Genomic DNA, 16,285 nt, shown 5'->3' on the forward strand with positions numbered 1-16,285 from the left:
TCCATTTGGAAACTTCGGTAGCTTCGAACACCAGACTTCCAGTGGCGATACTGATAGCCCCGAGTTCGAGCCGCTCCGGCGCTCGAAGCACTAGACTTCTGACTGAGATGGTCTTCTGTTAGCGAAATTAAGATCATTAAAGGAAATAGTTCACTTTTTAACATGGGTTTTGAACTGGAATAGCAGTTCCGTAGCTTGGGCTGAGACGAGCATAAATCAGGAGCTTTTACAGCCCAACGATCACCCTAGGCAAAGATATTCTATTTCTCGTCCCGAAAAAGGTGTCTTGCGTTGAGGATGTGTGCCTTGCATATATTTCCATCCAGTATGAAAAGAGCATGGGTCCCGAAAATTCTTCAGAAACTAGAGAAATTATCTACGAGAACTCTAGAGAAATTCTCGTACTGATCAATTAGGACATTCAGGGGAACATTATCAGATCGAGCAGATCGCCCAAATGCCGGTGGCTGCGATAATTTCTCTGTTTCTGAAGAATTTTCGGGACCCATGCTCTTTTCATACTGGATCGCGTGTGCCTTACAGAAACTGAAAAGTTCTTCCTATATCAAAATAAAGAAAAAAAATATTTTGTTATAAAAAGGTTTTATTTTCTTTGCTGATTATTTTGAACATAAAAAATCATAAATCGTTGCAAAAAAAAAATAATTTCGTGAAAGTGAACTATTTCCTTTAAGTGGATTTCGATTTGATACATTCAGTTCACCCAGCTCCGTCTATTCAACCCTTCGAGCTTAGCTTATAATGTATAAAACACTTACAATTTATATAACAGACAAATAGAGCCATCTACAATTATTTACTGAAAAAGATGGCCCCAGCTGAGACAGGTGACCAAATAAGGGGCCTGACAGGATGGCGGGCTGAATCATCACAGTCCCGGAGGCCGGACGCTGGTGCCACGATGACAGACTAACACGCTGCCGAGAGCCGGCTGCTGATTGACAGGTCCGGGCGGCTGCTGACGGGGGTCGTCAGCAAGCGGTCAGCACGGCGCTACAAGCCGACTGGAGCCCGGATCTCGGAGCGGACCGGACCCGTACAATACTGATTGCTGTCGCATGGGAAACTAACGCTTTGTGGTAAGGATGCGTTTCTACTTTGATTGCTGTAGTAAAGTGCATATACGAACATCATATAGTTTAAATGATTATGACGAAAAATAATGTGAAGGAGCCCCCCCCTCCGATAGTTTTGACGGTGTCGACGCAGGTTAATGGGACCCTCCCACCTTAACCCTCGCCGGCACAGGCCATTTTGAGTCCTTCGACGGCACAAGGGGGGGGGGGGGGTACGACCCCCCCCCCTCGCGTTTGGCCCCTGATCGAGCTAGAGCTTCGCGGAAAAAACGAGCGTGTTGCCCGTCACGAGAGGAAGCTGATGATACCCAATTTTAAGGTCCTAGATCATCGGGTGACCTTCCAGGTCAGGTCAATGACCCGAAAACCGGGAAAATCGGGACCTGTTAGAAAGTCGTAAAGTGTGGCTGCCATGTGGTTTTCCGGGGTGCTGATCACGAATATCGTGTTAGTTTTGATCAGAGATGATGTCTTTAAATATTTAGACCAGGTCGGGTCAGGTCAGGTCATGTCAACCGGTAGGGGTTGTGACGGGTATTCGTAATACGTGTCAACCGCCTCGGACAGCTTCGCAACATGTTACGAAGGCACCAAAACTACTTCGTAAATGTTCAAATGGTTGCTAAATTCGAATTCAGCTCCAAAAACCAGCCTAGAAACATGTAAAACTCGAAAAAGTGAACCGAGGTCACCCGAGGTCACCAAAGGTCAATGACCTGACCTGACCTTCAGGTGACCTTGACACCCACCCTAATGCATGGGAGTAACATCAAATCACATGTTTGAACGTTTGAAACCACGAAAAGCTTGCAAACGCGCAACTAATGCGAGCCGACATGCGCCGAACCGCGATTTCGGCCAAACATGGTCACAGAAAAGAGGTCACAGGTCAAAGGTCATTGGGGTCAGGGTCATGAAATTTTCAGGGTAGGTGTAAAATTGATCAATGCGAGGGTACTGAAAGTTTCGTCGCGATCAGCCGCTTTTTACGCGAGTTATTCGCGAAAAACCATAGGGGGGTTGCATCAACCCCCCCTGTGCCGGCGAGGGTTAACATTAGATTTGAGTTGAGATAGCCAAAATGGGGTCCCTGGCTCACAATTACCGGTTTCGGCACTCATAACATCGAGAAATGCCTTAAATCGGAAATATTGAATTTCAAAATTGCAGCATTTTGATTCAGAGGGGCTACTGCATAGGAATACCCCTCTGAATGTGTGACGTCAGCGCAGATATCTAACGATTTTTAAATGTTTGACTAAAACATTTTGTAGCACGCAGTAGTATATGCTGCTTTGCGCGCAACAAGTGCCGCACTTTCAGCTGCCAAATTATTGCTTCCAAATAAAGTCGCTAGAAACAGCGGAGATCCCAAAAAGTAAACAAAAGTAAAAGTCTAATATCTTGAAAACCGGTGAATATTTTCGGTGAAATTTGGTAGATATTCGTTTTCGCTCTTTCTGAACCGAGCGACATCACTTTCATGACAATTCATAAACTTTTTTGAAGGTGGGAGGGTCCCTTTAACGTCCGGAGCATATCGGTAGTGATCAGAGCGCGGGGAAATGACGGGTGACCTGCTGCGCCGACCTTCGAAACGGAAAGCGAAATCTCTAAGTTTTCATGTTACTTCACGCGATAGAAGGGCTACAACTTCGCCCCCCCCCCCCCCTGTATTATGCATTTTGCACATGTACATAAGGTAAACTATGGGGTCTTCCATATACAGGGTTACTTTTACAGGAAAAGTCGAGAGGGGGAATAAAGCTCGGGGCAAGGGCGGATCCAGTGGCATCTGAAAGGGGGCCCAATGCCATTAGGTTTTTGTTAGGATGGCGCCTGCAGAACCTTACCTACCCCCAAATCCTACTCTCTCCCCGGATTCAGGCCACTTTATATTGTTAGGTTGCCAAAAAAAATAAATTAGCTAAAAATATACGTAGGTACCTACCTTGGCGGTAAGGGGCGGGGGAGGTCCCAACTTGACTGCGCCCTTGCAAAAGTCAATCAGTAGTATCAACCTATTACTCTGGCTAAACATCAAGTAGCGCTTTTCTAAATAGAGAGAGGTTAGCACGTGACTATTTTTGCTAGGCCAAGACCGATTGAAGGACCCTGGTTCGAAGGAAGACCCTTGGTTCGAAGAGGTCATGACCCCCGTCCCCCGCCGGTTTCTACGCCTGTAGCGATATGTCAGTGATTGCGAAGAGACGGAAGAGACAAAACAAGAGACGGTCCCACCGACCATCCGATCGGTATCGGGTCAAATCTGGAGTTCCCGCTGCACTGAACGTAAAATGGTTGGATGGAGCCTCAAATGGAAAATTATCTAAGCGCCAGCAACGTTGATTGATGACAAGAGTCTGATCAACGATGATTAGGGGAAGTTGGGGCAATGCCGGAGTTGGGGCAAAGCCGAAATTCGAGATATTTCGAAAACCGTAAGACATGGATGCCACCTGTCAGTGATGCTCTGAAGCTTAAGTGACTACAATTATCGCATGTTTGTTACGAGTCGTCATTCGGAATACTTCGGCTGTGAGGGCGCCAAGAGCGTTTTCAAGGTACGCGTTCCTTGTACTACATGCGCCTTTGAAGCTGCATTTCTTACTCATTATGCTACCGTTTGTCTGGCCAATTCGGTCAAGTAATCTTCAGCATGTCTTTGCATAAATGTGCTGCCTATTTGAAATTTATACGGCACGTTGAAAAGTTATGGGCCTGCAAATGAAAGTATGGCTGGCTGGGGTAATGCCGAAAACGTGCAATTACGCACGTTAAAGCACGCTACGTGGACTTTACTGCTGTAGAATAGCAACGCGAATTTTTAGTCACACAAATTACACTTTCAACCGACACAACGGCCTGTTACCTATAAGGAATTATTTACCTGGCATTTTCTTATTATATCACACAATTATAACTTCCAGTGTGCACCAAGCGTTCTCAAGCTCTTAAAACGCGTGTCAGCTTTGATAAATTCTGGATAAAGTTTGAGATAAAGTGGCAAAACATCAATGTCGGCATTCCCCGTAGATCATTTCTCCCATTTTCGGCTTTCCCCGCAGTCCGGGGCAACGCCGAAAAAGTCACTTCTTTGATATTTTTAGTTTGTGCGCGTAACGGTATGCGAATTCATCAAATGCGCCTGGTATGTTTGAAAGGCAAAAGACTGGCCTTTCGAATGACGCCAACAAGAAAAGCTTATGTTGTCTACCTTGCGTGCTACGGGCGTCAGAAAAAAAGTATTCGGCGTTCCCCCAACTTCCCCTATAGAATCTGAGTAGCGAATTGATTGAAAATGGGCTCAAAAATAAATCTGAAAGGGGGAAATTCCCCCTTCCCTCCCTAGCCGTTCACGCACAATTTGAAAAGGGGAGCGGAATTTTCGAGGGGGGGAAATTCCCCTTTCCCCCTTTAAAAGTTACCCTGTCCATATACATACATGAAGGCACATGACCCAGCATTACAAAATTACCTTTTGAGGAGCATTAGTTGAACTGAGCGCCTGGGCGAAATGATTTCATCTGGTGACTTCACCGGTTATTGTATGCATATTACGCTTTAGTAGGTACCTATGGATATTTGTTTTCTTGGTGATGCGAAAATAAACTAAAAATATTTCTTTGAACTGTGAAGCCTTTACTCATACCTCAGCCAGCGAATATCCTTTACAATAGGAGTTTTGCCTTGCGTCTATGCAAATGACAACATTTATATAATAAACCTCACAAATGTGACATTGTTTACACACACCGCCAACCACACAAAGTGTACCGAGTTGAAGTGATCTTTCACCACGCTCGGGAACTCCAGCGTCGGGAGTATACCCGGGCATATCACGGGCCTTGAGATGGAACGTTAGTGTCACACTGAACCGGGCACGTCAGCACGCCTTGTCAGCATTAGCGCATAGATTACAAAGCTTACGGTTAGCCATCAGCTCAGATCACCTGGACACCCACCGCTTTCCTCCAACTTAGCCTGTCTGTTCGGCCAGCTGTTGGTCAGATTATCGTAACTTTTCGAATAGTTTGTCGAGTGAGTAGCGGCTGAGCGGCATTTTAGTTGGTGTTTTCGGAAGCGGTCCGTTGTGATCGGCGGTAGGCCGGTCGGCTCGGCTGCCGGCGGGTCGGCCGGGGGTGGCGCGGCCGGTGGCGGCACCAAATCGGGCACCGCCGCCGGCGCCGACACGCGACGGAGCCGCCGCCGCCGACACGCGACGAGCCGCCGCCGTGCCGCCGGACCCCGCCGCCCCCAGACGTGCCCCGGCAGCGGCCGGCGCCGACACGAGTCTGGGCGCGGCGCCCTCCAGACCGGCTACCGCGCTCACACCATCGGCAGTCGGTACACGGCGCCGTGACGTAACGTTCATCACCAGCCGCACAATATTGCGTACATACAATAAGATCTATAATTTTTCGTTGCATTATGTTAAGCACTTGGCGGGGAGGTCACACATAATAACTATACCCACAGACAGCTTTGAGCTCAGACATCGTTTTACTTAAAACGAGGCAACATAATCCAAACGAAAGGAAACAACGACAAATGTCAATTGTCCCTACTTAGGTACTCTTCTTTTCAAGTCAGCATTCATGTCATCTTCCCCTTCTTAGTCGATGCAACAAAGCCATACGTGATACGCACGCCGATATTTTATATCGACATATAAAACTATATAAGACTGTCACATTCCACGAACCTTTTCAGGAAATGCAAGAAAATAACTATAGTGTCGTAATTGAGTTGACATTACTTAAATGTTCTGCAGCGTATGGGGTGCACGATTTGTTCTATATTAATTTCGTAAGTCCTTGGGCACAAGGAAATGACATTTCCATGCTGCACCGAGATTCAAAAGTAGTTAATGACCGTACCGGGAAATGACTTCCTGCATGAAGTGTCGCTACGTGATCTTTGCTGCGATCTGACATATTTGCCTTAGGTGAACTTTGAAGCCATACATTATGTCTTATACCATGAAAATATCCGATAAAAGACGCGTTAAAATATGAACTTCGAGACCTAATTATATTCAGCCTCACAGATGCCGCTCGAGATATATCCCGCCCATTAAAATTCCAATCATTCCTTAGCGGCCAACGTCGGTGAAAATGCGCATCAATCACCCTTACACCAAATAAAGCCGTATATGCAGCGATGGGAAAGCCCGCCTGGTATCATCAAAGTCTGACGCCGGTCTCAGTCGGCTGGTATCGCCGGCACCGTTCGAGCCGGGAGGAATCAGCAGCCCGCAGTCAGAGCCATGCTCCCGTACACCGGCTATCTCTGACGCCGCAGACTGATGGGTGCGCCGATACGAAACACGACGGAGACAACCCATTAATTTCTGCAGATTTGCGACTAGATCGCTTTGAGGACGCCGCACAATTGTGACATCTGAAATCGCTATTACTATTGGATCAGTGACGGGAAAATATGAGATAAACATTGGTGACTACTGACTGGAGTTGAAAAGTACCTACATATTTTACAACTACACTGAGAAAAAAAATTATTCCCCAGGGGTGTTTTACGGGTGTCAGACACCATTGGAGGTGTCATCGAACACCCAGATTGGTGTTGAAAAATGCTGTTTAGGGAATCATTAAGGTGTACAACACCACGATGACACCCTTTCAAGTGTTCATTCGCATGCGAGCGTTTAGATATACCTTAATGGGATTCAGCATGACACCTTAATAGGTGTCCGACACCCACACCCATCCGGGTATCAAACACTCTAAGGTATCAAACACCCTAAAAGGTGTCAAAAATGTTCTTTTAAAAGCATCTGACACCCTTATGATGCCTTCACAGGTGTTGCCATTTATTGAAGCGGAATGTTAAGAGTGTCCGACACTGCTAGAGGTGTCACATTGACACTTGCAAAAGGATCTGACACCAAAAACAGCGTGAAAAAAATGAGGAAAAATATTCCCATGGGGTGTCTCACGGGTGTCGGACATCATTGCAGTGTCATATATAACGCCCAGATTGGTGTCAAAAATGTTGTTTTGGGAATCATGGAGGTGTACAACACCACGATGACAACCTTCAAGTGCAACGCGCTTTTAAACACACCATGATGGGATTCAGAAAGACACATTAATGGGTGTCCTACACCAACATCCATTCGGGTGTCAAACACCCTAAACCATCAACACTTCAAAAGGTGTAAACAAAAATGTTCCTTAAAAGGGATCTGATACCCTTGTGATACCTTCACGTGTGTTGTCATTTGTTGAGGAACATTCCAGCATGAGTCATGAAATGTTTGAAAGCTGTCGTGTATTCGAACCTAAATCATCACATAAATTGTTCTGACGTCACTTGTGTTAGGAACCAGGGATGCGGTGTCTAACGGATTTTCAGTGACTCGCACTCCCGCTCTGTCTTCCAAAATGGACTCCTATTCCGGCCAGAACTGCCAACTCCATCAGACTCCGACTCTGACTCCGTGGCACTGCTAGAAACCACAGCAGGTCCAGTGGTTTGAATCATTACCCAATCAGCAAGCTTCATTGTGTGACGTCATTTGTGTGCTAGTCACGGCGTCAACCATGCGAAGATCAAAAAGCGCCACCTTGCAGGAAAGCCGTTAGATTTCAGTTGGCGGCGGCGTGCCACGTGGTGCGTGTGCGGTGTGAGTGATGGCAGGGCTTTTTTTGAATTTATGTGGATATAGTGGCGCCGAACGTTGTTCGCAGTGTACTTCTTCAAGTGATTGTGCGTTAATGATAATGTTTAGCTTTTATTTGTAGCATGCTCCGTGTTTATTCAAATGACGAGGCGGGCGGTACTCGGTGAAATTTGAAGTCTGGAGTGAGGATGACAACACAGCATTGCACCATGGAAACGAAAGCAAGTGAACTGCGGAATAACATCTGGTTGGAGATAATCGACGGTTAATTATCATTGCTGAAATGCGAGCAACTTCTCACTGTGAATGGACCCGATGTGTTTCGGTGAGTTTTCATTGGATTTCTCCGTAAATATAGGGCCCATATTTTTTGTACTTTATAGTTTGTTGCTGTATACAAGATAGGAATGCCATTGTATGCGATATGCCTGTTTGAACCAATAAATGTAAGAATGTGTCGACACCTTTTTTGGCATCCAATGGACACTCTCGTAACACCTTTAAGGGTGTGTACCAAACTGCACCTCGCTGGGGTGTCAGACGGGTGTCACTTTTGACACCAATACAGGTGTCATTGGGAATCAAACACCGGGTGTCTGACACCCTTTTGGGTGTGCACCCAAAAGGGTATCAGACACCTAAAAGGGTGTCAGACACCCGGTGTTTCATTCCCAATGACACCTGTATTGGTGTCAAAAGTGACACCCGTCTGACACCCCAGCGAGGTGCAGTTTGGTACACACCCTTAAAGGTGTTCCAGGGGAATAATTTTTTTTCTCAGTGTAGGACAGAAAAGTTCATTGATTTCCATGCAATGACTTAACTGTACCATGTATTTAAAAAAATTACTGTCGGTAGGTGGGACTTGGGAAAAAAGTATACTTGCATGCATTCAATTATGTTTTATAATATATGGTAATAATTCGAGATAGCACACGTCAAGGAGGACACACTTACAAATGAGCACTACAGATCTGGCATCGTACAGACTACAGATCAAAGATCTGTTTAGCCCGCGCCACACTGGGGGGCCATATAGAGCCCCCTCTCATTTTTTGGCATATCTTTTAAACCGCTAGACGTATCAACACGAAACTTTCAGTACCTTTGAGTTTTGACTGTATAAATTTGACACCTTCTGTCTAAATAAAAAATCGTAGCTACCATAGCTGTCCGAATATGACGTCAGAGTGACGTCATGTTTGGCCGAATTTGATGCAAAACATTGAACTACGCCAATCACTCTCAAGAGCTCAGTTTTGAGCTAGATCCATTTTTTTTGCACGAGCGGACTCAAAATACACGGGACTACCAAACCGTTATCTCGGATTTTCAAATTTTTTGAAATTATTTAGATAAAAACTGAAAAATATAGGTATTAAAAAAAAAAATTCTATCAAAATACACGGGACTACCAATAACCAAACCGCTATCTCGGACTTTTGAACTTCAAAATTTGACCTTTTTCACCTGAAAATGACCTTAGCTTTCAGCTGAAAATTGCTTCAAATGACACAGACGACGCTGATTTCGAAATATATGGCCTAAATCGACCATAAAACATGCGTCGCGTAGCCGATGTATTATATAAAAGTTCCGTGACATAGGTAGGATGACCCACGGGCCACGGATGACCTGCCCTTGACCTGAACAATTCGAAGTACAAGTTCGGTACCCTCAGGGTATCTCGGGCATCTGTTCATGAGTGTGAAACCAAAAATGAGCCTGATCTTACAAGTTAGCCAGCGACCAGAGCCCAAATTGTGAACAAGCCAAATGTTGATAATTTTCCCTTTGACCTGAGCTTTGACCGTTGACGTCATCAGTGACCTCGAAATTAATAAAATTTGATTGCTCCCGACAAATTTTCCTGGGCTTTCAGAAGACATTGGAATTTTGACAATCTGCACAGTAGTTTCGGAGTTAGGATGAGGGCCATGAATAGCCCCCCCCCCTCCAGCGGGGTGAGTTATAGAAATAACCCAGGGGGGCGCGGGTTAAAGATATACCTAATAATCATATATGCTTGTTCATCATTACATATCAATAGAGGTATCGATGAGCGGCTGAAAATGAAATTCTATTAAAATGATAACGATTAAAACAATAACATAAACGCATTTAATCGGAGAGCATATTAAAACGCGCATATGTAGGGCGGAGCATTCGACCTTCCGTCTCGAAATATTTCCATTAACTGATAAGGACACTGATAAATCAACTGGCTCAGTAACTGTACGTTTTATCGATTCGAGCAAGGCATTCCTAAGCAAAGGTGTGAAACGATACCCTCATGTCGGATCAACTGCAACAGGATCTATCAAATCTCTCAATGTCGCATCTGAGGATGTGAAACACTCCTCGATGATCCCCTGCCAGCTCAATGGCATGTCATCGTTTTCTCGGAGGATGGGGCCTGAGTTTGTATGACTGGCGCATGCTCTAGTACGGGTTGCGGGTGCCCTGCCTGCATAAGTGCATAACCTACGGGGCACGTCATGATGCCGTTTGTTTATATAACTATGTAGGTACCTACTTCTGTCCCGGAAATCGGGTCGATAATTTAGGGATGCAAATTAGCCTTTTCGTAAGAAAGAGAAGCAAACAAGTATTGATATGTCTGAAGCTACTTCGTCGACACTTTTGTTCCTCCCATGCCATGGGACATCAAACAGCACGTTAGCTTTCATCATCTTAGCAGTGCTACACCTTGACAGTTGACACCAAACTCTAATAACAGCTGCTTTATCCTTTCATCACACATGTCTTACACATTCCTGCAGGCTGCAAACACTATTGTTTGGGAAGATCAAAAAATGTTTAATTAAGCAGACAGTTGGCACGCATCCTAACTGTTCTCAGTGATGTCAGCACACGGTTGGAGGCGCCAGCACTAGTGGAAAAAGCACAAATACTATGAAATACTTCGCAAGGAAATTGTCTCGTGGCCTTGTGAGAAATGGAGGTTCGTGCTTACTGTCTTAGTCACAGAGGAAACGATTCAGCAGTACTCACCGTCGGCATTCTACCTGATGTAACGTGCCAACTGAAAAATACAAGCATGGCACCATTAGGGAGAAAAACAACTAACCAAGAACAACCTTTTCTGGCAGGCCGGCTGTGAAGGCCCAGTCACATCAGACTTCAGGCGTTTGTGTTTCTCACGCAGCAATGGTCCGTCATCTTAATAATCCTTCATCTGCGGACTGCATCCAAACCGACACCCGGTCCCGGTCGACTGCGGACCAAGTCCGGACGGAGCCGACTCCTAGCATTCAGCCTGCATCAATCAAGACCGGCCTCTTCTAGCGCATCAGCGGTCACGGAGCGGCGGCGGCGGCGGCTGCGCGGGGCCAGGCTCCAATCTGAGCCGCTGTCGCCTCCCACCGCTGCTGCACGGCCGCTCTGAGCCACCCAGGTCCAACCTCATCCCAGCTGAGCCGGTGGCACCTTTCACAGGTGCTGACCGCTCTGAGCCGCTGTCCTAGCCTTCAATTTGAGCCGGAGGCACCTTCCGTTGGTGCCGCAGCTGAGCCGCTGTCCCAGCCCTCCATTTGAGTCGGTGGGGCCGGCTGCCCTGAGCCGCTGCCGACAGAGACCGTTCTGAGCCGGCGGCGCCTTCCACTGGTGCCGCATCTCTGAGCTGCCGTCACAGCCTTCCATTTGAGCCGGTGGCACCTGCCATTGGTGCCGCGACTCTGAGCCACTGTCCTTGCCTTCCATTTGAGTCGGTGGCACCTCCTGTTTGAGCCGCTGACGTCAACGTCAACACTCTGAGCCCTGTGAGCCGCTGATGGCGGCAGCTCTGCCGAGCCTCTCACCTCTCACCCACTCACTACCGAGCGGTCAGCCGGCGGCTCCAGACGCGGCCCAGACCCTATCGGCGGCCGGCGTGTTTTCTGACACAACAAACCGCGGCCGGAACGCCGACACACACCCGATAGGATCGGCCGGGACCGGCAGCCGCCGGCGACAGGTCCGTGACAGGTGTGACAGCCGGCCGACCGCCCAACCGGCCGCTCCACACCCGGACAGGCCCGGACGTCTCAGGTCCTGGGAGCGGGACGGGACGGGACGGGACGGGACGGGACGGGACGGGACGGAACGGGACGGGCCCGTCTGCGGGATGGGGGGACCGTGGACCGCCATCGGCCCCGCTGCCCGTGTCCGCCGCCACCGGGTGACATCTTCATGGAGCAGATCGAGCTTGCCTGATTGGGCTAGCGGATAATTGATAGATTCAGACCTGCTGAGCTGCGCTCATCACACCAAACGAGAACCAACTACCGACTACCAAGAGACCAACTTTTCAGCTAACTACGTGAAGCGGAGTGTATGCCTAGTAATCACGTTCACCTAATGAACATCCGACCGTCTCTACCTGTCCAGTGATACGACTCCCGGTGCCTGCAGCCCTTCACGGAGAACTCGGTTTGACGATCTGCCGGCGGGTGCCTCCGTGCATCTGTCGTTCTCGGCACTACACGTCAGAAATAACTGCGCCTGACTGGGAACTCACTGACTGACACCTATCTGATGAGTGGTTTGACAGCTTTCATAAACACAGCAATTTATCATTGTTTTACCAGTTAGCTCCTGATTGATTGAATTATTAATTGGCTATGGCCTTATTTGGAGACAAGACAAGCCAACAGCGGCATCATTTTGACAACCTACTTTGTCAGCTGGCTAATTAATGTCAACTTCATTAATTAACTTGGAAGTGAAATCAAATAACATGGCTTACTTATTTCAGCTGTGCATGGGTTTCAACGGTAAGAATTGTCCTTACTAGCTCTCTGAAGAAGCTACCTTTATCAATTCTTCATTTCCGATCAGAACACCTACACCAAACAAATAAGGCTTGTCCTCGCTAAAACTCAGGACTAACCCATCCGCATCTTTTCAGCCTTGCTCGCACTATACCTTGTCCGTGCTGACGGTCAGCCCCACCAGACAGCCGGTGCACGGTCTTGCCGAATACCAGATTAGCGCGAATTTAATCAAAAACCCGACTTTCGATAAACTGTTATTTATACCTATCAATGGGTAGGAAATTGTCCGAAGTTATCGGATAGAACCTTATTTTTAAGCCACTTTATCATTTGAGGACTTATATCCCTGCCGAAAGTAGACCCACGATCCGGTTCCTGAAATCGGGCTATATGGTACTGAGAAATATGTCCAGGTTTCAATGTAAATTTTACGGAAGCTTCGAGAAGATATATGAGAAAATAGCATATCACCGGATAGCACAATTCATGATGAAGCTGTTTCTGCTATCATGGTAGCTTTTCAATGAATGGTTTCTGAGTTTAATGAGTTAGAACAGGAGCCCTGCATGTGTATCGTTCTCACAATAGTATTTCATAAAGAAGTTGGAAAATGTCAAAATGGATAAAAATGGATATGACGAATAGGGCATGGCTGAACTCTCCGCACATTTCTGAACATAAGCGAGCAAGTTTCAGCTGCCACTTTTTGCCTATTTGCCGTCAATTCAGCTTTGAACATGTCTAGTCGGCCGCCCGGCGTGACCTGACCAAGGTGGGGGGCGGCTCGGCCGAACAGGCTCCAGCCTAATTAACTATCTCAAGCACACGAAATCGTGATTTCATGCACTCCTTGCAAGGTTCGATGCTTCACTTTTGCATTATTGGCCTTACGTGACATCATTTGTGACGTCACTAGGATAATAAGAGTTTTTCGTCAATAACTCCTGATCAAATTGAGCTAGCGAGTCGGGAAAGCCACCAATGGACTGAGGAAGACCTGCCGAATCGAATGATATGCAACATGACCTCCTTCGACCAACTTCGTGATCTGGGGGGCTCTAACCTGACCTTGACCCGAGGTCAACACCTTAAGTTGACTTCAGCCGAACAAAAAGCATACCATTCGACGCACCTGAGCGAGGCGAACACGATGATGCCAAAATTGCGACTCTGCGGCATTTTTTCGCGAAGTTATTAATAGAAAACGAATCCGTGCCTTGGGCCACTTGACCTGAACTCAGAGGTCACAGGTTAACCTGAGACCTTAAAATCGGATACCAGTTGCTGCGTCTCGTAACGGCACACACGCTCGTTTTTTCCGCGAGGCTCTAGCTTCATCAGGGGCGAAACAGCGACGGGGGTCGTACCCCCCCCCCCTTCGGCCGGCGAAGGGGGGGGGGTATTTTGAAAACCAATAGGTCCGGTGAGGGGTAAACGTCAGTTTTGGAGCCAGAGAACCATTTTCAGTGGATCCGAGCGGCGCTGGGATTAAATTCGCGCTAAACTGGTCTTCGGCCACACTGTGCGGTGGTGGGGTCGGCTCTCCAACAGGAGTGCACCTCTCCGGGGTGACCGTTTGAGTGTCAGGGCGGGCCGTCTCATCGGGGCACTCCCGGGGACGATCACACCCACTCCGCCGCGGTGCACCGCTCGGTGGCCCGCTCAGTCCCTTGTCTCCACTCTATCCTATCATTCCATAGCTTTACAATCGTCTTATTAAGCCCAAAAGGCATGATCACAACAAAATAAAAACAATTAGCATACCTAATGCGGCTGGCGGCCCGTTTATGTTTACACAGGAAGAATGTGGTACTGTCGAAGAAAAATAGAGGATTCACAGCCAAATTTGCAAGTCATAAATAGCAAACATGGAATGCATGTGACTTGTGAGCCATTGCTCATCTACAAAACAACTGTATACGGACGCTACTGGAAATATGCAGGCTGCAGTCTCTTTTGCTGGTTTTCGTTACCATATGTCAGCCATTGCATTGGTATTCCAAGGGCCGATTCGTGCCATGACCGCTCTATAGTCGCCGATAATCTGCACATTTGCATGTGATTGTGCAAGAATCGCGCAGCGCACCATCTTATGGCATCAGCATGGGTCGCCAACTGTTGCACAGAAGCCAGCCATCATGACTTGGACAACCGCTGAGACTGCTCTCGGCCGCTCCATCGGTGACCGAGACACCTTTCTGTTGCGGTAGACACACTGCGACAGACTGTCTGTCGCGGCAGACACACCGGCAGACACAGAGGCACAGCTGTCTGTCTCGGTAGACACTGGGATACAGCTGTCTGTCTCGGCAGACACTGGGGCACAGCTGTCTGTCGCGGTAGACACTCGAGTTCGTGCATGTCACCGCGGCCGGCGGCACCTGCGGCACTGTGACATACCAGCAGCTCACGAGCACGGCGGCGGCCGGAAGCCGGCCATGTGGGCGTCCGTGTCGCGGCTGCCGCCGACACGGCGACATTCCCCGCCAGGCCACGGGAGCGGCTACTGGGCAGCTCAGGGACCACAGGGAGCGGCTACCGGACTCGGAGACCGTCGAGAGCGGCTACTGTCCTCATGGGCCGCCAGGAGCGGCTACCGGGCAGCTAAAGGGGCAGCAGGGAGCGGCAGGTGACCGCTGACCAGACCACCCGAGGACCACTGGCGAGCCGGCGTCGGCAGAGTCTCGCTGTCTGTGTCTAGGTATAAATTAGCATTCCGTTCACCAGTGGATTATGGTTTGCCGTTTGGTTCGTTTTTAACAAACTACACGGTTCCCAAATATGCTTTCCAGCCAATGTATGTTTCAATTCTCTCGCCCCTAGTATCCGCCTCCAAGATTCCATTCCCAAGTCCCCACGCATCCCTCGCCCCCCAATCTCCCCTCCGTCCCCATCTATCTCTGCCCGTCTCCCCTGCGTCTCCCCGGGAGAGGCGCGCGGTGCGTCTCCCGGGGCAGCGGGCGGTGCGTCTCCCCGGGTGCGGCGTATCGCGCTCACTCACTCACCGGAGGGCTGTTTGCCCGACTGGGCCGTGATGCACATGTCGTTGTCGGCCGGGAACTGGTCACAGCGCACCATGTCCGGCCACGGGAAGCCGTACTGCTGCATGCGGGCGCCGCAGCTGTGCTCCACCTTCTGGCACAGGCTGCGGCACGGGTAGATGTGCTGCTCCATGCAGATGGGCGCGAACAGCGAGCACAGGAACAGCTGCGCGTCCGGGTCGCAGCGCAGGTTCAGCAGCGGCACCCACGAGGCCGCCTGCTGAGAGATCTCCGACAGGCTGTCGTGGTCCAGCAGGTTGGGCAGCTTCATCATCGAGTAGCCGATGCCGCGGCACAGCGTCATGTTGTGCGGGATGGTGATGCAGACGGGCTGGCCGCCGCGGCCCGGCACCGTGTCCCACTGCTCGAACGCCGCCGCTGGGGCCAGCGCTGCCAGTACGGCCAGCGCGGCCAGCGCGGCCAGCGTCGGCCACCGGTTGGCCATCTCCGCGACTGTCACCGAGCGTCACCGGCGTCACCGCGCCGCCGAGACTGCCGCCGCCGCGCCGCCCCGCGCCGTCCTAGCCGCCGGTCACGTGACGGCCGGCCGGCGGCCAATGAGCGGCGCCGGCCAGCGCGCCGACGGCCCACGCTGTCCAGCTCATTACATGCTAATGATGATGAGCAGCCGATGAGTATCTTGACAGGCGCGACAGTGGCCGGCGCGAGAGGGGCTGATGGGTGGGCGGCGCCTGCGGAGAGGGCGGCCGGCGCGCCGGTGGAGTC

The 16,285-nt window shown here is 49.3% G+C and overlaps 1 protein-coding gene across 1 annotated transcript in view; it reads right to left on the reverse strand.

Moving 5' to 3' along the window:
• The window catches only part of LOC122368702 (secreted frizzled-related protein 5-like), a 39,308-nt gene extending 23,275 nt beyond the window's left edge, over nucleotides 1–16,033 (reverse strand). The window contains exon 1 of the mRNA XM_043342898.1: nucleotides 15,524–16,033. Within this exon, the coding sequence (XP_043198833.1) occupies nucleotides 15,524–16,004 (481 nt within the window). The 5' untranslated portion in view covers nucleotides 16,005–16,033. The remainder of the gene's footprint in view (nucleotides 1–15,523) is intronic.
• Nucleotides 16,034–16,285: the final 252 nt, after the last annotated feature.

This window comes from Amphibalanus amphitrite, unplaced genomic scaffold (genome assembly GCF_019059575.1).
Source record: "Amphibalanus amphitrite isolate SeventyFive unplaced genomic scaffold, NRLGWU_Aamphi_draft 000969F_arrow, whole genome shotgun sequence".
Taxonomy (NCBI): domain Eukaryota; kingdom Metazoa; phylum Arthropoda; class Thecostraca; order Balanomorpha; family Balanidae; genus Amphibalanus; species Amphibalanus amphitrite.